At 32.2% G+C, this 27,220-nt stretch overlaps 9 protein-coding genes across 9 annotated transcripts; 3 read left to right on the forward strand and 6 right to left on the reverse strand.

The window, feature by feature from the left end:
* Positions 1-238: 238 nt before the first annotated feature.
* DFA_05582 (C2H2-type zinc finger-containing protein) lies at positions 239-2,047 on the reverse strand (the record flags this gene model as incomplete). Its single annotated transcript, XM_004361243.1, has 1 exon — positions 239-2,047. The coding sequence occupies one exon, from the start codon at positions 2,045-2,047 to the stop codon at positions 239-241; it is 1,809 nt and encodes a 602-aa protein (XP_004361300.1).
* A 1,918-nt stretch (positions 2,048-3,965) lies between these two features.
* DFA_05583 (uncharacterized protein) lies at positions 3,966-5,176 on the forward strand (the record flags this gene model as incomplete). The annotated part of the gene is made up of 3 exons (XM_004361244.1): positions 3,966-3,981; positions 4,671-4,710; positions 5,143-5,176. The coding sequence occupies 3 exons, from the start codon at positions 3,966-3,968 to the stop codon at positions 5,174-5,176; spliced, it is 90 nt and encodes a 29-aa protein (XP_004361301.1).
* Positions 5,177-5,820: 644 nt separating this feature from the next.
* Positions 5,821-6,963, reverse strand: fntA (protein prenyltransferase alpha subunit; the record flags this gene model as incomplete). The annotated part of the gene is made up of 3 exons (XM_004361245.1): positions 5,821-6,079; positions 6,164-6,746; positions 6,843-6,963. 3 exons carry the CDS (start codon positions 6,961-6,963, stop codon positions 5,821-5,823), a joined length of 963 nt encoding a protein of 320 aa, XP_004361302.1.
* A 118-nt stretch (positions 6,964-7,081) lies between these two features.
* DFA_05585 (uncharacterized protein) lies at positions 7,082-8,601 on the forward strand (the record flags this gene model as incomplete). Its single annotated transcript, XM_004361246.1, has 2 exons — positions 7,082-8,306; positions 8,384-8,601. 2 exons carry the CDS (start codon positions 7,082-7,084, stop codon positions 8,599-8,601), a joined length of 1,443 nt encoding a protein of 480 aa, XP_004361303.1.
* Positions 8,602-8,937: 336 nt separating this feature from the next.
* Positions 8,938-10,472, reverse strand: rabG1 (Rab GTPase; the record flags this gene model as incomplete). The annotated part of the gene is made up of 6 exons (XM_004361247.1): positions 8,938-8,957; positions 9,121-9,262; positions 9,418-9,645; positions 9,884-9,931; positions 10,099-10,168; positions 10,462-10,472. 6 exons carry the CDS (start codon positions 10,470-10,472, stop codon positions 8,938-8,940), a joined length of 519 nt encoding a protein of 172 aa, XP_004361304.1.
* Positions 10,473-10,647: 175 nt separating this feature from the next.
* Positions 10,648-17,200, reverse strand: DFA_05587 (uncharacterized protein; the record flags this gene model as incomplete). Its single annotated transcript, XM_004361248.1, has 7 exons — positions 10,648-14,944; positions 15,023-15,621; positions 15,721-15,888; positions 16,152-16,431; positions 16,506-16,651; positions 16,721-16,950; positions 17,044-17,200. The coding sequence occupies 7 exons, from the start codon at positions 17,198-17,200 to the stop codon at positions 10,648-10,650; spliced, it is 5,877 nt and encodes a 1,958-aa protein (XP_004361305.1).
* A 753-nt stretch (positions 17,201-17,953) lies between these two features.
* DFA_05588 (uncharacterized protein) lies at positions 17,954-20,144 on the forward strand (the record flags this gene model as incomplete). Its single annotated transcript, XM_004361249.1, has 2 exons — positions 17,954-19,715; positions 20,080-20,144. The coding sequence occupies 2 exons, from the start codon at positions 17,954-17,956 to the stop codon at positions 20,142-20,144; spliced, it is 1,827 nt and encodes a 608-aa protein (XP_004361306.1).
* Positions 20,145-20,193: 49 nt separating this feature from the next.
* Positions 20,194-20,689, reverse strand: DFA_05589 (putative t-SNARE family protein; the record flags this gene model as incomplete). The annotated part of the gene is made up of 2 exons (XM_004361250.1): positions 20,194-20,390; positions 20,524-20,689. The coding sequence occupies 2 exons, from the start codon at positions 20,687-20,689 to the stop codon at positions 20,194-20,196; spliced, it is 363 nt and encodes a 120-aa protein (XP_004361307.1).
* Positions 20,690-20,931: 242 nt separating this feature from the next.
* DFA_05590 (uncharacterized protein) lies at positions 20,932-26,887 on the reverse strand (the record flags this gene model as incomplete). Its single annotated transcript, XM_004361251.1, has 8 exons — positions 20,932-21,263; positions 21,441-23,907; positions 23,970-24,078; positions 25,072-25,159; positions 25,236-25,650; positions 25,735-25,997; positions 26,089-26,174; positions 26,280-26,887. 8 exons carry the CDS (start codon positions 26,885-26,887, stop codon positions 20,932-20,934), a joined length of 4,368 nt encoding a protein of 1,455 aa, XP_004361308.1.
* Between the last annotated feature and the right edge of the window lie 333 nt (positions 26,888-27,220).

A 27,220-nucleotide genomic window follows, 5' to 3' on the forward strand; every position in this document is an offset into this window, starting at 1 on the left:
CAAGATATTTGTTATAAATCTTTTTTTTTTTATAAACAATTTTTGTTTATTTAATGATATAATTTTAAGAATAAATTGGTAATCTAATCAATACCGTTAAAAATATCTATAACCTTGGGATAAAAGACGAACGAAAGTTTGACAAAGCAATAAACATTAATTGGATTATTGGGCATCTCAAGTTCCCATCCCAAGTGGACTCTTTTAAAAGGGTTTAAAGAATAATCAAATAGTAATTTTATTTATCAGCATTGCTCATTAATCCTATTAAAAGAGCAGCCTCTGTATAATTTCTATGGTGATCACTATTATTATTATTATTTTGATTATTATTTCTATTATTATTGTTGTTTGAAATGATTTCAGGTTGTACTAAAAATGATAAATTGCCTCTATCGTCATTTGATTTGGTACGATTATTATTATTATTATTATTATTATTACTACTGTTCATAGGTGGTAATGATATTTTGTTGGTATTGTTATTATTATTGTTGTTTGAAATAATTTCTTCTTCATCGTTTTCTGCAAAATGGTTGTCTCTACTACGTTTCAATGGATTGTTTTGTTGAGAACTGAGATGTCTGTTAATGACAGAATCTACCATTTGAGCAGATAGTGAAATGGATGGGATTTTAGGTGGAACAGGTGAAGAAGTTGGTGTGGATGGTGCGGATGGTGATGATGATGAAGTTGGTGATTGTTGAGATTGTTGTTGAGAATCAGCAGAAGCAGTGGCAGCAGGAGCAGCAGAACCACCGTTGATTTGAGAATTGAGCATATTGGTGAATTGTTGTAAATGATCAGGTCCCAATTGTTTAAGATGTTTACGGAAAAGGTCATGATTCAAGTCTGGATGACTAAGTAAACTAGTAAACAAGTTTTTGGAAATATTCATACCATTATTGTTTCCACCACCATTTTGTTGTGGAACCAACAATGATGTTAAAATCTTGGAACTAATATTATTATTACTATTGTTATTGTTGTTATTGTTATTGTTGTTGTTATTAGTAAATGAGTTGATATTGTTGTTTGTGTTGTTGTTATGATTTACAATGTGTGATAGGGAATGGTTATGATTGTTGGAAGTGTTTGTATTGGATGATGGTGATGATGAATTAGAACTAGAACTGGAATGATGGTGATGATGACTATGATGGTTGGCACCATTGATGGTATTGACGATTGGTGACTTTTGTGGGATGGGTGTTTGCATCATAATGTATGAATATTCTGGGTGTTTGAGCTTGATGTGCATCTTTAGTGCGTTTTCAGAACCATATACCTTTTGACAATTGGCCATGGAACAACGGTAACTACGGTTAATCTCAATGGCTTTTCTTCTCTTTCTCTTCTTTCTCTCTTCATCATCTTCATCAACAACTGATGTGGATGGAGCAGTGGTTGACAATTTGTTCATGTTGTTGTTGGGGTTGGACAACTCTTTTTGCTTGATTTCCAAGATATAAGTATTATCATCATTTTCTTGGGGTGATGATGACTGTGGTTGTTGTAAAAGCAAACTATCAATACTATTGGTCAATGACATTGGTGGTAAAGGGGATGAAGAGGTTGGAGAGGAAAGTGATTGTGGTGAAGAGTTGCTAGTGGTGCGGTTGCTGTCTGTGGGTGATGAAGAATTGGCATCTTCAAGAATTGGTGATTCCAAGAGTTGGTGTGATTGTAATTTGATGGATCCTTTTGATTCTTCTGCCATTTCATTTTGTTGTTGTTGTCTGTTTGTATTATTATTAATATTATTAATGATATTGTTGGCATTTGGTAATGGTTGAACAAAAAGATTAAACTTGGCACCAAATGGAAGTGTACTGGCAATAGCTACGACATCGTCATCTTCATCTTTTAAAAAGAGACGACAGTCACTTGGGAGATCAAACACGGTTCGGATGGCATCTTCGATTGTCTTGGAAGGTGTTGATGTTCCGTACCAGCAAACGGCTTGTTCTTGTTCTTTAAAGTTGACAAAGATTCTTGTCTTTTTGGACGACGATGATGTTGATGGGATGGTTGATATCTCTTCCATGTTTTTTTTTTGTTTTTTTTTGGTTTTAAAATAATTATTCGGAATTTGTAATTTAATTAAAGAAATTGATCTTGTCTATTGAAATAAATAAAAATATTAATATTAATAATAAATAAATAATTAAATATTATAAATTAAATATAAAATGTGAAACAAATAAGAGGTATGTATGTATGATGGATGGTATATGGTGGGGGTGAATGGAGGCTAATTCAAGTAGGTCAGTACAGCCAAACAATCAATCATGTATCAATCTTGAATATGATTTGTGAAATATATGTTTTTAAAACAAATAATAATAATAATAACAATAACAAAAATATTGAGATTTGGAATAATAATAATAATAATTATAATTATAGGCAAAGATGGGATGGAAGGAGGTAATTCGTTTTTTAAACGAATGATGTTAAAAATAACAGTGATGTTGATTATTAATTAATTGGTTTTTTTTTTTTGTTTTAGTTTAGGTTAGGTGTGATGATGATGATGATAATATTATATTATTACGGTTGTTATTGGCAACAAGAGTAGTATTTTGATTGATTTTATTATATTTTGAATAAAAACAACATTGTGATATTCAAAATAAAATAAAATATTTTATTGTTTTTAAAAGTGGAAAAGGTAGTAGAGTAGAGTAGAGTCGTGTGTGGTAGGGGGTGGTAGGTAGAGAAACAAGAACGATGATAATGATGATGTTGGGTGTTGGGTTTGCATTCACCTTTTAAAAACAATAAATTCAAACAGATAAAAGACAGATAGATTGCAATCCAAACAAACAAAACCAAATCAATCAATCAAACAAACAAACAAACAATTTATATAATGATGATAATAATTTAAAAATTATGTTGGAAAATTGAAAATCAGGAATCTAATAATTCCACTCTTCTTTATCAATAAATTCATTTTGATCAAATTGTGTGTTTGTTTGTTTATATGTGTTTAGTGTGGGTGTGTGTGTTTGAGTTTGTGTGTGGATTGGGATAAAATGGGGATTCGTGCATAGTGTATATACTAAAAACTGCCGTACCCAACAACTTGACTAATTATCTGGATGGAATACATATTACACCCGTCTGCTAATCAACTCTTGTTGTTCACTCGCGATAATATACAACTGCACTAGTTTAGGCAATTGTAGTGTCTAAAGAATAAACTGCACTTGCTCATTTTGGTCAACCCAATATTTGGTTGGATGTGATTGTCTTTTTGTTTTTATCCGCCATCAATATTATATCTAATATCCCTTACTCTACCAACAACAGATCACCTATTATTAAAATAAAAATTATAAAATGTAGGATCGTTGCAAAGCAAGAGAGAAAGAGATAGAGAGTTGGTTGATGATGATAATAGATATGTTATTCAATAAATGGCGGGTAGCTGACATATAATAATTATTATTATTTATGATTTTGATGATAACAACAATATTAACCGTACATATGAAATTTAAAAGAGAATGGAAAGGAAATGATGATTTTTTTTTTCAATTTTCTGGATTTACATTTTAAAGATGGATGGATGGAAAAAAAAACATATATGGAAAAGATTGGATTTGTTTGGTACAATAGTGGTTATAACTATATACAAAAATAAATTATTAAATTATTATTATTATTATTATTATTATTGTGTTGATGATATTTTTCTTGGGATATTATTATTTTAATATTTCTTGTTCCTATGAAAAATAAGTATGGTAATTTTTGTAAAATGGTGAATTTTCCTTTCCTTACTAACGTTTGTTGTTATTGTTAGGTGCTTTGCTTGCTTATTTCACTTTTAATACTATTTAATTGTTTTTTTAAAATTTTATACAAATATTTTATGCAGCAACACCCCCCAACCAACAACAGCTACACATTAATCAAACAAACACACACAATTGCTGGCAATCAGAAAAATCAAAATGGTAACTACTACTAGTAGGTAGGAGGAGGAGTAGGAGTAATATATGTCCTCCTCTTACCACAGCAAGAGATATATGATCAAATGTGTTTGCCCTCTTGAATTTTAAAAATAATATAATTGTGAATTTGAAGTGGAGTTGTAAATAGTAAATGTGTTTTTGTAAAGTCATGGCAGTGGGTGGGTAGGTACGGCAAAGCATATCCCATGCCAGTCAGTCACAATCGCCATCACCATATTTTTAAAAAAGAGAGTGGTGGTAGTAAATCCCATTTTTTGAACAAAGAAAAAGGATACAGCTGCCAGCCATATGCTGATATTTGTAAATCATACAATATATGGTGGATGGATGGCTGGTTGGCACCCAGTGAGTGATTTTACACTTTATAAAGAACAAAGGGAAAGAGTGGGTGGGGTTGGTTGGATTCTTCACACAATGATGAAAAAAACAATGATGAAGAATCGATTTTTGGATGAATATGAAATGTATGTGTGTGCAGTGTGAGAACTTAAGCAATGCGATAAAGAGGAGGGAGGGAGATTATTATTATCATTATACGATCGTACTCTATATGATTTAAAAACATTAAAAGTGTGTGTTGATCGGTTGATTGATTGCTTTTAAAATCCATTGCAGTTACTTTTATATTTTGTTGTCGATATTGTTTGTTGATCATATGATTGATTATAATATAATATAATATAGATAGATTAGATGTTACCTTTTTTGATCGTTGTGTATCTCTGTATATATATATATATTAAAATATTTATATATATATATATGTCGTTACTAAGGGGGTTTATGAAGATAATGTGTACAAGTGAAGAAGCTGTTAACCATCACACTTATGTGGTGATGTTGATACTATATTGAGGGGTTGGGAGGGAAGAGGAAAAGGGTACTATTATTACAATGATTATTATTACTACTACTACTATAACTATAACTAAATAGATAGATAGATACTATATAATAATAATAATAATAATAAGTTGAATAAAATAGAGAGCTGAGAGTTGAGAGGGAGAGGATGGAGGAAGGCTGATTGGGGGCTTCTGTTGTTTTATAAAGAATCCTCGGATAAAATTTTAATAATAAAAGAAGGGGGGTTTGGGAATACGATGGTTTGGATATTATAATTTATCTAAATAAATTTTTGTTTTTTTTTTAAAAGGTTTGTTGGAAAGAGATCGATTTCTTTAAACTAAACTGTTGTTGTTGTTGATGATTATTATCTTTTTTCTCTTTGTTGTTGGTGGTGTAGCTATTTATGAAAGAAGGAATAAAATGAATGGAAAGGGAAGGAAGGAGCCAACGACGAGGAAGCTGATGCGCACCAAGATAGATAGATTAAAAAATCTTCTTCTTTTAAAATGGAGAAAGATGTGCGAGAGAGAGAAAGAAGGAAGCCAAGTCGTCACATCAGAGAGGGCTACTCACCTCCCTCCAACCGTGGCTTTGATTTTTATTTTTTTATTGAATTTTTTATAATTTTTAAAATAATTTTTATGTTTCCCTTTTTTCGAGAACGAGAGGTGCACAGAAAAAGCAAAGTCGATGAAGGGCAATGGTTTGTGTGCGACTTTTAAAACAAGCTCGAAAAAAGTATTAAAAAAGTTGATATTTATGGTGTCGTCAACAGATATTTTTAACCAAAAGTCCCTGGGTGATGGTCGGAATTCATACTTCTCTCTCTTTGCCTTGAACAACAATCAAGTAATCGGGTTTTCCCGGAAATCCTACACAATCGATATTTAAATCAAATCAAATCGCGGTGATATATATATTATCGAAAACAAGTTACTTGATACAATTAATTGATGTGGTGTGATTTATTATTATTATTATACGATTATTGTTGTTTGAGAGAATTCAATTTAGATTCTAAAGATGATAATCTATATTGCCAATAATTACGGTGAATCTGGTCAATGTTGTTCATGAGGGAGGTACAAATCTTTACAGCCTCTGTCAATGACTCGGGTTTGTTTTGTTCAACGTAAATGTCAATCAACAATGAAAGGACATGAGCACATCCAATGTACTTGCCCTTCATCTCTACCAATAATTTTATCAAATCTTCATCATTTAATGATGTTCCATTATATAATCTAAATAAAGGAAAGAAAGAAGAGTATTAGAGTATTATATTTAATTGGAATTATTCCTGTTGTTTGTTTGTTTGCTTTCCATACCCTCTTAAATAACTCCAAGGACTTTCATTATTTGGACTATATTTAATAAAGCTGACAGCATAATCAACCTCTTTTTTAATAACATCTTGTGGTAATGAAGTGGCAGAGGGAGTGGAGGAGAGATATTGTTGAGCAATGACAAAGTATCTTTGATTCCAAGCAGAGTTGTTACGATGATCAGTCTTTAGCATCTTGTCTACAAATGCCAATTCATCGGTTAAAGATAGTTTAAAGTGTGTTAGAACCCATTGACGTTGTCCCCATGCATGATAGTTCTTTCCATCCTCTTGAAGACGTTCAGCAATAAACTCTAATTCACGAGAGTTGTCATTGTAAGTCTCTACCAACCAACGACGATGATTCCAAATCTGATAGTTCTTTGGATCAGATTCTCCCATGGCACCGACGTAATCAAACTCTTCTTGTAGATCAAAGTCAATCACCTTTAATATCTCTCTTCTATAGTACCATACTGTATAGTTTGATGGACAATCTTGAATGATTGAATCGGTCAACTCTAATGCTCTACTACTCTTTTCATTTGATTTAATGATTGCTCTGAAATAATTTAACTTTTCTTTAACTATTTGAATAGACATTTAGATATATTATGATTAGTATACATGCTATATATATATATATATATCTATCTATCCATCTATCTATATAGTATGCATACAATCATCTTTATAAGCAATTGGACAGATTGGGTTTGGTCCATCATCTTGTTCGATTGGTACAACATCTGCCCAATCAGGTCTCTTTGAGAATGGTACTTCATCTAATTCATCGTCACTCATCTTATTATTATTTGTTATTATTTGTTATTATTATTAATATATATAAATAATGATTTTGCAAAGTTAACAGTAAGCGGGGAAAGAGAAAATAATGAACATACTATTTTTAAATTTCAAGATGGATACAAATAACAATACGACGATAAAGAGAAAACAATCAATTTATAAATTTACATTATTATGTGAGTTTATGAAGAATCTTGGTAATATCAATGTGACTATACAAGCAACTTGTACAAATAGTAATGGCAACGACACGACAAACGATAAGATACTCTATTCATTCCCTGCATCGTTGCAAGAAAGGGGTAGATTAAGGGTTATCATTGCATCGTCTACATTGGTATTTAGACCTTTTACAAAGGAAATTGATCTTCCAAGTAAACATTTGGTGGTGGCTGTTCGTGATGCTCGTTGTATTGCTCAGAACCAATCGATTGCATCATTCAACATTCCCTATCAATTTACAAATCAAGATACAAAGTTGAATCATCTTATGGAACGAGATGATAGTACAGCTGCTACAAATGAACATCAAGTAGCAATTCTAAGACGTAAACTATTACAAGAAAAGATTAAAGACAATGACGAAAGTGTTGGTGGTGGTTCAGGTCGACCAGGTGGACTAGAGATTACTTGCAAGACATGTAAATCGATTCTAACAAATGATGTAAGCATTGTAAAATGTTTACCTTCATCAAATTGGACAGAGATTATGGATGTTTGGTTGTGTGGATGTACTGGAGTATATGAATTTGCAAATCTACCAAATGCAACTCAAGATATTCAATCAATGACTAATCACTGTTTGGTTGGTGATCAATACTTATTAATTCATAATGATAATATAATTTCAGATTCAATTGTAAAAGATAATATAGATTCAAATAATAATAATCAACATCATAAACATCATGGTCACAGTCATAATGAATCAACAACAGATACTACTACAACAACAATCGATTTAAATTCATTATTAAAATCATTGGATTTATGGAAACCATTTGAATGTTCATTTTGTCAACAAGATCTTGGTGTTTACTATCAAAATAATTATAGATTATATAAACATTCAATTTCTTCTATATTTAATCATAACAGCAATAATAATAATAATGATATTTTAGAAAATAAGAATATTTTTGAAAAACATACAATAGAAACATTATTTTCAACATATCTTTTATCACAATCACAATCATCTACAATTTATAAATTCCTTTTACAATCATCTACGACCAATCAAATTTTCGCACAAATAACTTTATTAAGTTGGGATAGTTTATTATTATTGGATGATTTTAATAACAAACAATTTGATACATTTGATAAACATAATTGTAAGTTACAACTAGTTATACATTTTTAAATACAACATGCATATTAACCTTTTTGTTCCCCTTTTTTTTGTTTATAGATCAACCAATTATTAAGGTTTTTTATAAATTATTTACAAAAGAATCACCATCAAACAAAGAATCAAATATGGAAGAGTTTGCAAAATGTAAATTGTTGACTCTATCAGACAAGGAATGTTTTGCTATACTTGGACAATTAGAATATTCAAATCAAACTCTACCATTCTTTACCAAAACAATCAATGATAATAAAATTGGAATTCTTAATTGTTTATAATAGAAAATAGAGAAAAAAAAAAAGATTGACCATTAAATAATAATAATATTATTATCGATCCAAATTTGTTATTTGTTTTAGTATTGTTATTCAAACGAGTTTATTATTATTATTATTATTATTTACCCCTTGTATTATTAATTAATTATTATTATTATTATTATTATTGTTTTAATCCATAGAACGAAAAAAAAAGTGGAGGTTTACAAATTTGGGAAGAGTTGTTGTTGATGATGGTAATGATGATATTAGTTTGTTGTGTTGTTGTGTTGTTGTTGATTATTTTTGTTTTGTTTAGTTTAGTTGTTTAGTTGATTATATAATAACAGGTAAGTTTTAAATTCTACTGATTAATTCTTAATAAGTTGAAAATGTTGGGTTGGTTGGTTGTGGTTGGTTGGTTGGATGATGTGAGTGATAGATAGATAGATAAAGGTTGTTGTAATAAAAATAAAAAAAAGGATTAATTACAACATTTGGACTTTGTTTTAGTGGTGCTCCCATTGGTGGGATTTATGCCTCCTCCAGCTCTACCCTGAGAAATGCCTCCCATTGGAGCTCTATGTATATCGTTTGCAATTGTCATAAAAATCTGTTCAACATTAAATCCAGTCTTTGCACTAGTTTCGATAAATGGTATACCCTGTGAATCTGCATATTCCTATATAAACACAAAATATATATGTGTGTGTCAGTCAACTCGCTCTTGTCTTGTCTATCGTCTATTATTGCTGTGATTGATTCAATCTCAATCAATAGTTTCTCACACACTTTACACACACGCTATATGTGTGTGATTGTCTTGTATGTACATACTTTGGCAGCTGTTGTGGAGACTACTTTTCTATCATCAAGATCAAACTTATTACCAACCAAAACTTTGCTGACACCAATAGCAGAATATCTCTTTATCTCTTCCAACCATAATTTTACATTGTTAAATGATGTTTGATCGGTCATATCGTACACTATTAAAACACCATGAGCTCCTCTATAAAATGAGGATGTAATGGTTCTAAATCTTTCTTGACCTGCAGTATCCCACTAATATATTGAATAAATAAGAAGAATTAGAAAAGAAGAAGAATATTAATATTGTTCTTATTGTTGGGTCTTGTCAAGTCTATTCTTCTTTGATTCTCTTTACAATTTGTAATCCTATTTGCTTTCCATCGATGGTTATATTCTTATGTTTCTGTGTGTGTTTTGGTAAATATAATCATTAGTAAAACTAGTTCTCTCATTACCATGGTTGGTTGGTTTCTTGTTGTTTTAAACTTACATTATCAACTGATGTCATATTGACAGATGTTTCTTGAAATGTGCCATCCTATATGTATAATAATAATAGTAATTATAAGAAGAAATCATATGTTAACATTTAAACTATGATCACTAATTGTTCTTCTCTTTTCCCCTCTGTCATATAAATATGAATAATCTATTTCTACTCTCTCTCTCTCTCTCTCTCTCTATCTATCTATCATCTAAACATACAGCAAATCTTAATAAAAGAGAGGTCTTTCCAACGCTTGAATCACCAATTAATAATAATTTATACAAATCGCTAAGTAAATATAAAGTAAAGTAAAGTAAAGTAGGTGAGAGAGAAAGTATGTTAGTCATCAATTCCAACAGACAATCATCTTCGTTCTTTGGCTCTAGACATTTATCCAATCATCATCATCATATATATATCTTCTCTCTTCTCTCTCTCATTTTCTTTACTATCATCAATCATGATTTGAATATGATGGTTTAACTCTTTTGTTGTTTCTGCTGTTGTTGGTTTCTACTGATGTTGTTGTGTCTAGTCTCCAACGATGATGATTCATTCATGTCTCTTAAACGTATACTTACGTATTATCCATGTTATTTTTTGTTATATATCTATTTTTATTGTTTAAAAAGTGCGATCAAGATATAAATAATATATTATTTAATGAACTCCAGTTACAAGCAATCTTTTTTTTTTTTTTTTTTTTTTTTTTTTTTTTTTATTTTGGACAGCAAGGGATGTGGGTTTTTTATTCTTGATTGTTATTGTTATTGTTTTCTGACTAGATCGGAAAATAGAGCATTGGTTTGAGAATTTAGATAATTGATACATTGATCAACCAAAGAAATGAATCTGTGGTTGTTATGTTGTTGTTGATGTTGTTGTTGATGTTGTTGTTGTTGGTGTCTACTTTTAATACGATATAATCTTTGTTTCCAACTATCCAAACATAATGAAAAATTATTTCTACCATAAATATGATTTTCATTATTATTTTGATTATTTTGATTATTATAGTTGAAATGATAATGATACAATTTAATAAAGCCACAAATTACTTGTAATAGACTATATAATACTTGAATACCAAGTACCATATTATTTAAGAATCCTTGTGAATCTACTAATGTTTGTTGTTTCTGGATACTACCACCGTGATCTTGTTTTTTATCTTGATCATCATTACAATCATACATAAAAGTAAAACAACGATCAAATATATTATTCCAACATCCTTCCAAGGATACACAACTAAGTAAATCCTCTTGGAGTAGTAATATAAAGATCCAATTGTAACAATGTAACCATGACAATGATAGTATTTTAGGTTCACTGGTCGGTGTTGGTTGGTCAGTGCTGGTGGTTGAACCAGTTGTTTGTTGGTAGGTGGTGGAATCGGACATATTTTGATGATTATTAAATTGAATGGCCAATGAAAAGATTCTATTGATTGATAACAATCTACTTGGAATCAATTCAACAAAATCAGATTGAATCTTTACTATTCTCTTGAGTAACTTTATAAAGTTGGTTATCAATGTCAGAGCCTGACTATTGTTGATTGGCAAATCATTGATTATATTATTGTTATTATTATTATTGAGTAACATGATTTGACTTGAATCACCTGTTGTAAATGTATTATTACTGTCCAAGTAATTAGAGGATGATGGAGTAGATGTAGTGGTCGGTTGAGCAAGATGTTGTTGAAGTAATTGATCCATTTCATTGTTGAATACATAGTTTTCCATAATTAATAAATCTGATAATATTGTAACCACCAACTTGAATAATGATGGTAAAGAATTCTTTATATGTGGTTCATAAACAACTTGGACAGATGGAGTCATAGTCGTAGGAGTCATAGTATTATTTGAAGAGTCACCATCTGTTGTTACCAATGTTTGTTGTTGTTCCTTTTGTTCCTTTTCCTTTTCCTTTTCCTTTTCTCTATCCAATAAAACAATTGATTTTATAATAATAGATTCAACATCTTTGATTATCTTTGATCTTTCAATAGAGAGAGATGATAAAACGATGGCATAGTCATCGGATGAATCAGAGCTGTTGAATAGTGGTGCAACGTGAGCACATTGTTTCTCCAATTCAGCACAGATCGTTCGAATATCAGAGATCTCTTCCAACTTGCTTAGATGATTACTTGTGATGGATGCCAGTGAAAAGGGTTGACTGTTTAGAGCAATCACTTCGTTTAGTGAGAGATTCAACAATTGGATGCTTGGTTTGGACAATGAGATGGTTTGTTTCTTGGCAATGATTTCAATAGACAGAATACGTACTTTCTGGAGCACCTGTGACATGCACGACAATTCGATACGACGTGACAGTTGACGGGTGATAATCGAAGTGGCAACCGAGAGAACCGATTCATCAATACCAGTTGGAACAAGCATCATAACCAATGTTTTAATATTCATCTTGCAATACTGGTCAACTCGTTGTTGAGACTCTTTTTTGAGTTGACTTTGAATGCTTTGGAGTAGTTCTTGGAGTTTTACACTGTCCATTAAAGGGTCATTGGCCATTGTTAGCACCAATTCAACCGTGGCAGCAGCTGTGCCATTTGGAGTGGTTGGTTTGTTCATCTTTGATCGATATTCATCCAAATATTGATTTGAGAATTTAATGACAATCGGGATTGCCAAATTAAAGATAATCTCTGAAAAGAAGGGTAACAATGTCTCTGAAAGCATATTTGATATTCTTGCAATCGACGGATGGTTCCAAAAAAACCACCATTCCAACTGATTTTGCATAGGTGTATCAAATCGTGTTTCATCGCCACTGCTAATCATCGATGTGTTTTTCATTGGTTGTACTCTCTTTTTGATAAGGTTGGTGCTAGGTGAACTTGATGCATTTGGTGTATTTGAAGTTGATGGAGTTGATGGTGATGGTGGTGGTACTGGTACTGCCAATGAATCCTTTTCCTTTTCCTTTTCTCTTTCTTTTTGTTGTTGTCTAGGGACAATAACAAGTGATTGTTTTATACTATTACACAACTCTTCAATCCAAATAGAAGATGAATGAGCATTCCACAATAAACTATAACCAGTCTTTGCATTTCCATCAATTGTATTTGATAAAGTTGGTATTTGTTTTTTAGTTGGTGTTGGTGATTGTTGTTCACTAACATTTGTTGGTTGTTGATGCGATTGTTTATCAGTTGTTGTTGGAGTATTTGGTTGTTGTTGTTGTGGTAATTTTGAAGAAGATAAAGTAAGAGGAGGTTTATATGGTGATTGAGGTGGAGTATTTAATGTACTATTATTATTACTATTTTTGTTATTACTATTGTTATTTTGATTATTACTTCCAGGAGTAGTAGTTGGTGAAGCAGATGAATGACTTGGGAATGGTAATGAAATATGATTGTATTGATGTGGAGAATGATTGATTTGTTGGAACAATTGCTCCAATTCGAGAATGATAAACAATGAAGTGGTGGTAAAGTTTTGAAGAGGCGTTGGAATAATGTTGGGAGCATTGTAGATATTCTTGAGTATATTTACAGCCTCTGCATAATGAGAACCTTCACGAACAACAGAGTCGGCCATCTTTAGAAACTCTGCTATCGATGGAATAGTAATGGCAAGTGATTCATTTTGAATCGATTGAAACAACAACTGTTTGAGATCGATGGGAGGAGGAATCATATTGGATCGGTTGGAAATCTCTGAAAAGGTGGGTGTAATGATACTGGCAGAGTGTGGTGCAGTTGGTCTGTGGTAGGTTTCAGTGGGAAGAAGATGAATAAATGATAGTAGTCGATACAGTGATTTTAGATTGGACAATCTTTCATTGTAATCTGAATGGTTGTGACTTGGATTACTACATTGACACGTTTGAAGTATCGATATTTTCTCCAATAAACTAGCTGTCAAATGATGATTAAATTGGAAATTATCATGATGTATAATCATATTTACAAAAAATTGTTCCTTTAAATTAAAAAATGATATTAACCTATTTTGTCCACTGTTTGGAATGATAGTCGTTGATGTTTGATTGATTTGTTGTTGAGGTTGAATATTTTGTTGTTGCTGTTGTTGTTGTTGTTGTTGTTGAGGTGGTTTATATGGTGATGATAAATGATCATTTTGTTGTTGTTGTTGCTGTTGATGATTACTAGGTTGTTGTCTATTTGTAGAAGGAGTAGCCTTTTTTGTAGTTTTGAATTCAATTTTAAAATTTGGTGTAAAGTTTAGAGCGTTACTATTCAATGTTGACGTTGTTGTTGTTGTTGTCGTTGTCGGAGTTGAGGTAGAGCTATTATTATTGTTATTTAAAGTTGATGCCAAACTATTTCCTTCCATTCTTTTTTGTAATAATATCATTTTTTCGGGATCCGCTCCCCATTGCGATGTTGGTTTGGTTGTGGCCTGAGGTGTCGTAGTAGTGGTAGTAGTGGTAGGAGTAGCAGTCGCAGTTAAATTACCCTTTGTTGTTGTTGTTGTAGCAGTCGTAGGATTAACAGAGGGTGACTGAGGTTGAGGATTAGATGACTGTTCAGGGGGAGGAGGGGAAGGAGATGGAGAAGGTACAGTTATTACATTTTTACATTGTTGATATTGATCTATAAATAAATCACAAAACCACCAAAGATTATTCTTACTTAGTGCCGCAAAAAAGTCTTTGGTTTTGTATTGGAATAATACTTGTTGGGATTGTTGTTGTTGAAGTGTCGTTGCTGATGATTGATGCTGTGTAGTAGTATTACCACTACCACTATTATTACTACCATGACTAAGAATGATATTATTTGTAATTGGATTATTAGATTGTTTTGGATTATTTTGGAATTGACGCATTAAATCATAAAAGAGATCCAAACTCTTTTCACGATTACTGCTTGTTTGATTGTCCTCTTGTTTGCGTAGTCTTTTGTGTAGAGGATCAGACATCTCTAGCATTGGTCTAAAAGGAGATGATATTGATTTGGATGCCATCACTGTTTGTTGTTTCAATGATTTCAACTCTTCAATTGCACGGTCAGCATTCTCTTGTAACATTTTACATAATGATTCGTCATATGATTGTAATCTATAGATATTGTGTGAGTGAAGATGATGAGTATACTATTACAGAGAGAGAGTGTCATATGGTGGTGGACTACATTACATTTTCAAACTTGATAATGCCGTTAATAGTTTGGGATGAAGTGCAAGTAATAGAGGTTGAATGATTGACAATGTCTTTAAACAAAACTCAACAGCCCAATAGATGGATGAAAAGAACATAATCGATTGCTTTTGTTGTTGTTGTTGTTGTTGTTGAAAGACATCAACCAAACTACTATGATGATTCAATTCAAACTGACAGATGGTTAATATCTTTACCAAGAATGTAATCTCACTTGTAATCGATTGGTTGTATAATCTACTACCAAGAATAGCACTATATATCTCTGCCGACATGTTGATAGTATCTAATACATCTTTGTTTAGTAGGTTTGTCAATATAGGATATCCAGCACTATTCATCAAAGGTGTCGATGTTGGTTTACTTGTTTGATTTGTTGATGAAGATGATGATGATAATGGTGGAAAGTCATCTTTCTTTTGTTGTTGTTGTTGTTGTTGAGTAGGAGTATTCTTATGATGTTGATTAGAATGACCATATTGTTGAGACTTATTGATGAGTGATTGAAAACTTGATCTTATAGTATCAATGAAATAGATTGCAAATGATTGTGGTGACTTGTTATTTAGTTCTCTAAACTATAGTAGTAGTAGTAGGTAGATATGAAAGTGAGTGATAATGTAAATCATAGTGGTTCAATCAATAAGCTTTATTGTTATTGTTGTGTGTAGACATACATCACCCAATGCAAAAGAGTATTTTGATAGTTTTGTTGATTGCAGCCAAGCAACAACAATCGATACACTAATGGTTCGATTCTGAAAGATGGATGAAAACAATACATCCAAATCAGAATCTTCCATATCTCTCTCTGTATCTCTCTCTGTATCTCTCTCTGTATCTATCTATAAATTAAAAATGAACAAACATTGATCCTACTTTTTTAGATATGACTTAGGAAAAATGAAATTAAATCAGTAAAATTCGAATGGGACACACATGTTGTATCAAGAACCCTTATGATCATCAACATGGACAATTGGAACTATTTCAAACTATGATCTAAATATATATAAAGTGACTATTTATTATTACTATAATAATAATTATTTGATTTTTAATTTAAAAATTCAATGATATCATCTGGAACTTGATCTGATTTGGTTACTGAACCTTTGGCAAAAGTGATTTCATTTGGTAGTTGGTCGAATTGGAATTCTGATCCTTCGAGACCAATGTAAACTTCACGTGATTCATTTGAATCACCGCTGTGTTCTGATAGTGAAGATCCTCTTGTCTTTCTAAGAGCATCCAATTCACTCTCTAATACGTTCTTGACTTGTGTCTCATCGATTGAAGATGCTTCCAAATCACTCTTGTTACAGAATACCAATATTGGTACTCTATTATTATGAACGTTACTATTTGTTAAGATATCATATAATGTTCTAATAGAAAATAAGAATGATTAGTGATTCCATCCATCCATCCATCTCATTCATCTATTATTATTATTACATACTGAGCCTCTGCGACAGAATTATCAATGAAATGTGAACAATCGACAAGATATATAATACAATTGGCTGAAGCTAAATATTGTCCCATTGATACTCTCATCTTTTCGTGACCTGGAACATCAATCAATCCAAGTGTCTTTTTAGATGTCTAAATATATAATTGTTGGGTTAGTAGTTTATCATCTGATCAATATCATCATCATGATGATTTACATACTTTGAATTGACCCTTGTTTGGGGTAAGTGAAGCATAGGTAGTAAGTTTGTCATTGTTGGTCATCTTGAGGAAAAGTGTAGTCTTTCCAGATCCACTTAATCCAGACAAAACAATAGAATCTCCCTTCTTTGCCTTTACAGGTGCACTAGTAGATGAAGATGATGAAGATGATTTTGAAGATGATCCAGCATGTCCTCCTCTACGACCACCCTTCTTATTACCTCCAAATACTATAAACAAACAAGATGATGATTAGTATTATGTCATTGTAATCATATGTTTCAGTGAAACATTGATATGTATATCAACTCAATCAAACATACATAGAGAAATGAGAAAGATGATAAAGAGAGCACTAATCGCATAGAATATTATTTCTCCACTGACAGGTAGGTTATATTGCTTTGCAAGATCGTCTAGTTTCTGAATTGCAGTAACCGAATAATCGATTAATATCTCTTTTAATTGGAATTTCTCCATTATTATTATGTTCTATATGTATGTATGTATGTATGTCTTAATAAATAAAAAGTGAGGAATGAATAATAATAATAATAATAATAATAACTATATTTAAACGAATGAAGTGAAAGGTGTAATATATAAATTTTAAAAAGTCAAACTCAGGTCAAGTTGATGATGAAAATTGCTTTCATTATTATTTTATTTTTATCTTTGTTAGAGATAGATAATAGGTTTAAGTTTAAAGATCATTTACTCATTCATTTAGTCTCTTTTATTCTCAACTTTTTCAATAACAATCTTTTAGTAGTAGTATTAGATGCTTTCAAGTTCAGTTCAAGAAATTAAATAGATAATGTGCACTATTAGTTTGACTCTCGAATAAATGTCCTTCTCTTTTCTCAAGTATACGAGCGGGTCATTGGAGAAAAGTAAAGAAATTTCCATCCGATGGAACTGACTACTCTCTCGAACACCGATGATCATGTTGGATTCCATGGCGTGGCAACCCAGCCGGGGCATAGGGAAATCGAATAAGTTCTGTTTGGATATTTTGGTTAAAATCAAAAACAAAGATATTTTGGTTTGTTTTATTTTAATTTGATTCTGCAGGAACCATCAAGCATCTTCTCTCTTCCATAGGAGTATTTTTATCTCCATTATAAATACTCTTCCAACAACAACATCATCTTTGACATAAATATTTGTAAATAATCAACAAACCCAACAACAAACAAACAAACACAACATATACAAATCTATTCTATTATTATGAAGATTTATAATATTATACTTTTACTATTGTGTACAATTGTACTAACAGTAGTTTCACAACAACAACCAAACGTAATACAATGGGATAGTAGTGTAGATTGTAATACTTTCCATTGTGAATTTAACGATCCAGCAAATTGGGTGGGAGGTCTCATTCCATCGACAGATGATATTGCGTCGATCCAACTCACCAATGCACAATCAGCACAGACCATCTTTGCACATGACAATGTCAAAATCTCTGGACTTGTTCTCAACGGCTCTTTTGCCGGTTTAGAGTTTGCAGCTTTTGCCAATTTTCAAGTTATTGGTAATGTGGCCGTAGGTAACTTTACCACATTCTATATGAGCAACTATACCTATTTCGCTGCAACTGGTAATCTTTCCGTCGACAATGATGGTTCATTTATTGCACTCGAGTGTGCTGGCGTCATGGTACAAGGAACTGCCTTTTTTGACAGTGGTGCCGTCTATAACCAAGGTATTAATGGTACTTTTGTAGTCTACAAGGGTAGCTCGTTCAATGGTAATGCTTCACTCGCTGCCTTTACCACGGTCAGACTCGGTGGGTTTGTTTCGGTCTCTGGTTGGACTCCATTCACTGCTTTGGGTGATGTCATTGTAGAGAATCTAAATATCAACGAAGCATCCACCGTCAACATTGGAGGCAACCTTTTAGCCACATCCATCCTCCTCGAAACCGAGGCAACACTGACCGTAGACTTTTCAGTAAGCATTCGTATCCTCAACCTCGATCTCAACGCACAGTTTATCCAAAACCCAGACCAACTCTCCACCTATGATGGCTCGCCTATTACTGTCCTCATTGACATTATCGACTCGAAAACCATCTCGACCGTCATCTTTGGCAAGGCCGACTCTGTTGACGTGCCTTCAATCTACATGGCCCAAGGTTACGTCGTCAGCACTGACTTGGTGAGCAGTCTCAACTTGGGTAGCGATAATGTCGAATGGTCGTACCTTTTCATCTTGCAGTTCACCCTCGGATACCCACACGCCAACGTCGGTGTGTTCTCGGCCAACTTGACCAACATTGGCGTCAACCACATTTGGGATACCAAGCTCAACACCTCTCCCAACACAACCCTCACCTTTAACTCGCATGCCAGTTGGGCATCCACCACATTTGCGCTCAACAATGCTATTGTCAGCGTTCAAAGCAACACTCTTCTCAACTTGACCAACTCTCAACTTGAACTTGTTGGCAACTCGACTGTCGATCTCTTACCCTACTCTTCACTCCTCGTCAAGGACAGTACTGTCCAAACCAGCAGTGTCAATGTCGCCTTTGACTCTAATGCATCTTTTATCGCCACCAACTATACCGGTGACGTCACTGTCTCCAAGGGCAACGTCACTGTCCAAAACTCTACCATTAGTGGTACAGTCACTACCCAAACCTCACAAGTATTCATTTCCTCACCCGTCGCTATCGGTAGTCTCCATCTCCTCGGTGAATCCATCCTCACCATCGACATTACAAACCCACTTTCCACCTTTGTCTCTGGTGTACCAATCATCATCGAAGAAGCATTCTCGTTTGATCTTGGTGCAGTGACAGTCACCATCCAAAATCCAAGTATTCTCCAAGCCGGTCAATCTTACTACGTTGCAGTCAGTCCCTCTCTTCGTGTCAAAATAGATAAAATCCATCTTGCCACCCCATTACCCAATTTCACATCTAGTTTTGATATTATCACCACTAATAATTTAGATTATCTTATTTTACTTATTTTTAGTAAATAACACTAATAATAATACTAATTTAGATTAATCTACTTATTAATAAATAGTAAAGAAAATAAATAAATTAAATAAATAAATTAAATAAATTTATAAATAAATATAAATTTAATATAAATCATCATTTATATCACCAATATTATTATTATTAATATCAATATATATCTATATATATATCTATATAATATTATTATTAATTAGTTAATTTATTAAAAAAAATAGTTGATTTGCAAGTGCAACCAATATGTCGTCGATAGATGATGATGATGTTGTTTGTTGATCCCCCCAAAATATTGATAAGTAGTATTAAAGTAGGTATGTATAAATGTATGTATGTATGTTATTATTATTATTATTAGTAAAATGTCTTGATTCGAAACCATATATAAAGAGGTTTGGTTTGGTTTGGTTTGATTTGGTTTGATTAGTTGGTTTGTTGGTTGGTTTTCATTATAATGGAATAATGATAGATTTTAATAGACATGTACAACCTTTAATACGACAACCATGATGATAACCAATAAAACGATACATAAACAACCAAGAATAAGCATTTTCTTTCTTGATCTCGATTTATAAACGTATGCTTGTTCCAACTCTATGACTGCGTCTTCAACTTGAATATCAGCATCCTCTGCATTTGTATTTGCTTGTTGTAACTTTTCACCATCTAAAATATCATCAAATAAGAAAGAGTAATTAGTCAATCAGTTCTGTTGAAAGAGACAAAGAGGGTATGTCAATCACAAAAGGACACAATTGCAGGCGTGTGGTTGACATTGTATTTGAATGATTATTATTACCTTCTTGAACGATTTGTCTGATTTCATTCATAGCATCTTGTAATTGAGACATATCATCGACGAGTTGTTTAACTTCTCTGTTTCTTTCGACGATAATATTCTCTTCATATTCGTATGCATTATCTTCTTGAAGAAGTGGTTGATATGATTGATTGTTGTTATACATCTTGTTACTTCTTCTTCTTCTTCTTTTCTTTTTCTATTTACAAATTTATATATATAACTAACCAACAATGAATTGTATTACAATTAACAAACAAAGAACAGTTCGAGTGTTTTTTCAAGTGGGAAGTCTCAAAAGATATTTTTTCTGACGTCACGTGGACCTTGAAAAAAAAGGGGAAATATTCGTTCCAACAAAAAGATAAATTAAATTTTATTCAATCATATTAAATTGACAACCAGTTCTTATTGTTGTGATTGCTGATCATCATTGGGGATAATCGATTTTAACCAATCAACAACTTTATCTCTACTGTGCGAGTATGCCATATGAAGCCATTTGTTAGTGGCATTTGGTGCCATGAGATTTGGTAGACCGATACCGACGACATTTGGTGGAACGAGATTTGGTAGACCAAGACTGTAATAAGAATTTGGTGCGATACCGACATTTGGTATACCAAGACCCAGATAAGTTGGTAGGAAATAAGGATTTGGTGGAATGAGACTGATATTAGTACTGCTGCCCATGCTGCTAAGACTGCTACTACTACTGCTGTTTTCAACAGACCAACTGACTTTTTTTAAATTTGTATAGAATTCTTCTCGATTATCATCGTGATCGTCGTTTGTCTCATTTACCAATTGAGCAAAATAATAGTCAGGTCGAATATAATAAAATCTGGTGGTCCCATTGGTAACAAAGGGAGTAGAGTTGTTGTTTTGCATTTTAACCAACCCCAAGCCATTCAAACTTTGTAAGAGGTTGAATCTTGCACAGATGATTGCCAATCCAAATACGAGGTTATAGTCAATGAGGACCGATGACATTTGATGATAATTTAGAGGAGGTGGAGAGTTGCTGGTTTCCTCGTCACGATCAGCAAGATGATGATAATAAACAAAACTCTTCCAAAACTTTGGTTCATTGTACTTTATCAATCCTTCGGTAAATGATATTAGAGCACTATTAAAACAATGTGGTTTCTCTTCTTTTGATCGTAGTAATAGGCCATAGTTTCCATACATTCCCATACGATAAAAGGTGAAAAGAGAAAGAGAGTCTGATGGATTGTTTAATTTCTTTCCCAATATATCCACAAAGATTGGATCAATGTTGAAGCAAATGGCCATATTATAATAGTGAGAATAAACATGAACGTTAAAGTAGGTTGGTAGTTCTGGTGCCAGATCCATCAAAAACTCAAAACATTCAAGGTTTTGAGTAAGCAAAGAGTGTTTGATTTGATCTAACAAACCAATATGTTGATCCCAAGTCCCTAGGGTATTTGCTTTCATTATTTTGAGAACTTGTACATCATCGATATGTCCAATGATACGAGCCAACGATAAATGAGAGTTTCTTGTTTTGTACATGACCGACAATAGTTTTGCCGTTAATGGAGAGGTCATGGCTCCAGGTATTTCTGAAAAGAATATATTGACTGCTGGATAACATTCAAATAACCATATTGCCAATTCATCTCTTTTGCTTGCTGAATCACATTTCTCCAAAATAAACACCAATACCTGATACATTTCTTTTGGATCTTCCACAGAATATAGAATACATCTCTTTATCGTTTCTACATCTTGACAATAGAGAGTGATATATTTGACCAAATTAATTGCAATTTTTGAAAGACCCGATAAAAGGGTCAACAAAAATGCGGTTGATCCCAAATAGATTGCATCTCTTATCAATCCCTCCATAGATTCCATTTCAAATTGTGATAACTTTGTATAAATTTTAAATAATTTAAATATTTTTTCCAATTCTTCTTGATTATTATTATTATTATTTTTTAAATCATCAATTTCCATATTATTATCTATATTATTATTATTATTATTTATATTTATATTATTAATATTATTTTGATTATTTAAAGTAATTAATTTTTTTGAATAAATTTCTTTAAATGATTTACCTAATAATCTTAGGTTGATATTATTATCAGAGGTGTAAGTTATGTTACAATATCTATATTGAAGGATTAAAGAAATAATGTTGTATTGTTTGTTGAAATCTAGATGTTTATAATATTTATAGTTTTCTATAAATTCCAATACCAATTGACAATTGTTTTTACAATCTGATGGTATCTTTTCTATTCTCTTTTGTTTCTCCATGACCAAGAGAAGCTTTTGTATGGTTGTAATGTCACCAAAAAAGACATGCCAAGAGTTTGGCTCTTTGAAATAGGCTGCAATCCAATCGGGATGTGCAGAACATAGGAACCTATAGAGATGTGGTTCCGAGTGAATGAGTGCCTGACGAACAGCTCGATGTTGAAACTCTTTGTCTTGTGCTTCGTCCATATCAAAGAATGGGTCGAAACCACCAGTATTGTAAAGAGTGTCCAACAAGTATTCCAACACATCAACGTATCCATAGTCAAGTACTTGATGAAATATTTTAGAAAATATATCTCTGTATATATTATCGCTTGCTGCGTCTTGTTGTCCCTCCTCTGGAGATTCTGTAAAAATGGCTTTCCACAATGATTGAGGATGATCGGATGGTTGATTGTGTATTTTGAGTGACTCGATCAGTGGTGGCAATATAGTCTTGATGAATCGAACATCACCTTTTGAAGAATGGATAGAGGTTTCTAAAAGATAAGTGACATAGGTTGGATCCATCTTATCAGTGACCAATACTGTCATACCATCCAACTTTTCCAAAAACAAACTATACAATGGCCAATCTGACATTAAAACCTTGCAACCTCGTTTCTTATCGTCAAATGATCTCCAATCTGATGGTTTCCATTCCAATCTATCCTCTTCTTTTTGTTGTTGACTATTATTCATATTCGGGTCATATCGTTTGAGTTTATCAGCCAACAGTCTAATGTTATTGTATAAAATCATTTCATTTACATTTATCCAGGTTCTGGCCGGTCGACAGATGTAATAGTAGTAATAATCATTATCTTTTGCCGAGTTACGGTCGCCGTAGAGGTTGTTGAAATTGTTTGGATAAGGTGATACCAGATACTCGTTTCGTCGATCGCAATAGTAGCTGTCAAAAAACGTATTGTATATTACATCTTTTCTTACTGTTTGCGTTCTCTCCAAGTGTAATAGTTTTGGCAATAGAGGTATTTGATTGAGTATCTGTCTTTGTATATATTTATTCTTGAATACTCTATCAAATACTGATCTTTCAAATGTTGATTTGATTGTTGTTGATGTTGCTTCTGATATAGTTGTCATCTTTTTATAATGTTATAAATGTATATATATATATATATATATATATATAACAATCAACTAACTAAAAGATATTCAAGACATCTCTCTAGACAAGATTGTTCATCTATTACATGACAGTGTTGAAAAGTCGTTAATGCTAGCAACTTTGGTGCCTCATCCTTTTTCTTTCTTCTTTTTAGAAAAACAACAAAAATATTAATTTTAAATTCTTTAAAATCCTCACTCATCTTTGCAACAACAACAAAACCAATTGTTGTAATAGTTGATCGATACGATGGTATAATATATATATATATATTTCATTTAAACTTTCTTTTGATTTCTCCAATTGGTGAGTATTTAAAGCAATTGGATCCAGAGTTTTCAATTCATTTCCAACAACAATATATTATTAAGATAACAATAACAACAACAACAACAAAACTTAAATAACACAATTCTACACTAGAACTACCTGTGGTTTGGCCATGGATAAATGTATGTGGGAGCCAATCGAGAGCACTTGTATCTCCAAACCAATCATCATTGACTTTGAACAAGATCAAAAAATTGGCAAGCCATGTGGATTTTACAATAGACCAGCCAAGTGCCGTACTCAAAGTTTCAGATGTATGTGGGAACAAGGTGCATGCATCATCATGCCCCAATTCTAAACAATCTAAATAAATTAACCCTCAAAAGAGGTTCTAATAATTCTTTGTGCGTGTGCAAAATCAATAATATTATTGATTGCCAAAGAATCAACCATCATAAAGAAAAAAAAAACTGTTTAAACAGTTAACGGTTAAATATTTAATATAATTGAAACTTGCATTTCGATGTAGTACTTTAGGTGGTTTTATATAAATTAAAATATAATTGTGTGGTATAGAGTGTGGATGGATAGTTTTGGAAAACTATAATATATATATAAACAAAAGGGTAGTTGACTATCCTATTCAATTCTATCCATTTGTTGATATTATTCTGTTGTTGTAAATGAGGTCCAATGTGATTTGATAAATTGCTGCAAGCATGGCCCCGCCATAATTATTATCTTGGATGAAAAAAAAATATTGTTTGTTGCAGTATATTTGCTTGATGTTATTTTTTGATTACATATATATATATAGATAGATAAAGTTGCTTTCTTATTATGATTATTATTATTATTATTAATTTTACATTGTGTCACCACATTCAGATGGACCAAATAAAGGTTCACCAATTCTAACCAATCCAATCTTATGATCACCCGATGCTGTGACAACATCTTATAATATGTTAAAAAAAGTTAGTAAGAAAGATTCTTAACTATTTTGTTGCCTTTTTTAAATATTTATATTTACATTCATCATTTTTAGAGATTGCACAATCTTGAATATCTCTACCGTGTCTAAAGACAACACCCTTATTTTCATATTTTCTATACATTGTTCTATGGTACATTCTGAGGTGTCCGTCATTGGTAGCGACAAACAATTTATCGCCAGCATGAGTATACTTTAGTCGATATATTGCTTTGGTACATGGTAATTGTGTGCTCAAAAGAGAATCTGATCCATGCAAGGCTGGATATATATTCAATTTGTCTCCACCAATCGCTATCGATCCAATATTACCTCCGCGCAATGACGAAGGTGTTGATGATGGCGAAGAGGTGCTTGTTGAAGTTGGTTGTTCTATATCTGGTGTATGTGCAATTGAATATACATGAGATTTCATTTCAAACTTTTTAAATACTTGTTTTTGTGAATCTATAATCTAAAAAATAAAAAGAAATTAATTAAATTATTAAATAAATATTGTTGATTGTTTAACATTATTCTATATTCTATCTATATTTACTTTTGCAGTTGTATCCATTGATGAAGTTAAAACAATTGGTTCATTTGAACGACTGACATTGAATGCTCTTGCCCACGATGGTTCGAGTATTTCAATATCGGTGATATGGTTGTCATGTATGTCGTCCAATGTTCTAACAACTCCATTTTGTCTCAAATCTACTTGAGTGATTCCTCTTCCAGATCCATTTGGAACCATAAACATATTACAATTATTTGAATCTACTGCTATTGGAATTCTAGTTTGTGTTGATGTTAAAACACCTAGAAAAAAAGAGAAGATAAGAAGAGTTTTAATAATTGATGGTTATAGTTGACCACGATGCATGACCTGCATTGTACAAAATTGACTTACATCTTTGTTCAATCGACTGAACCAATGATCCTCTATGAATATCATATATTAATATTCGACCAGATCCAGTTGTTAATATCACTTTCCTAGAATCAATAAATCGTACTACACACAACGACCAACATCAAGAAGAAAGATTAATTAATTATTTGATCCTTGATTTCATTTCAATTTCAATGAATGTTTACTACTTACAACCAGTAAATGAATTTGAACCCATATGAGAAACGACAGAACTATTTAATAGTTTGGCATGTCTTGCATTATAAGTGTTGAGTAGACCATCGAGAGAAGCCGAACAAAAGACATGGTCATCTTGAGGTGAAAAGTCTACTGCTTTGACGGCTCTAGTGTGACCGTCGAGAAAGACAGCATCGCCAAAGATACCTTTTGTCTGAGTGGCCGATGCAAATTGTGGTGTTGCCGATTGTTGTTGTGGATAGTTGAATACAGAGTTGCTGAGTAGGTCAGACAAATCGTTATTGTCCATCGAGTTGATTAACAAGTCTCTAAAGTTTGCCACTCCACTCAGTCTTATTAGTTGTAGTAATGCACCTGGTTGTCTTGATAGGTTTGGATCTCTACCTGCTATTCCTCCTCCTCCTGCTATTGTTCCTCCTCCTCCTACTCCTATACCTCCTCCTCCTAGACCTCCAATTTGTTGTTGTTCTATTGGTTGTTGTAGTGGTGGTGGTGATAAACTATTACTATTACTATTATTACTATTATTATTGGTTGAAGTTCCTGATACTCGACTCATACTATTATGATAACTACTACTCCTATTACTATTATCCATATAATAATAATATTACAAATACTACTATTCTTACCTTACTTATTCCTCTTTCAATTAATTAATTGGTGTAACAAAGAATGAATAAATATAAATTGCTAGTTGGAAAAAAATATCTTTTCGATACACTCATCTCTTCTTGTTCACAACGTGATGCAGTACTTTTCAAAAATGTAATAATAATAATTTATTAATTTTTTAATTCATATTTTCAATAAAATATTACCCTTTCCTACTTTGGTTTGAAATAGTTATTATTTGGTTTCTTCAAAGTATGATCAAACATACATAGTTTGTTTTATGACAAAGATATCTTTGTATTTATACTTTGCATTC

This window comes from Cavenderia fasciculata (assembly GCF_000203815.1).
Source record: "Cavenderia fasciculata unplaced genomic scaffold Scf_Dfasci-G-o-80e12.f1-5, whole genome shotgun sequence".
NCBI classification, from domain to species: domain Eukaryota; phylum Evosea; class Eumycetozoa; order Acytosteliales; family Cavenderiaceae; genus Cavenderia; species Cavenderia fasciculata.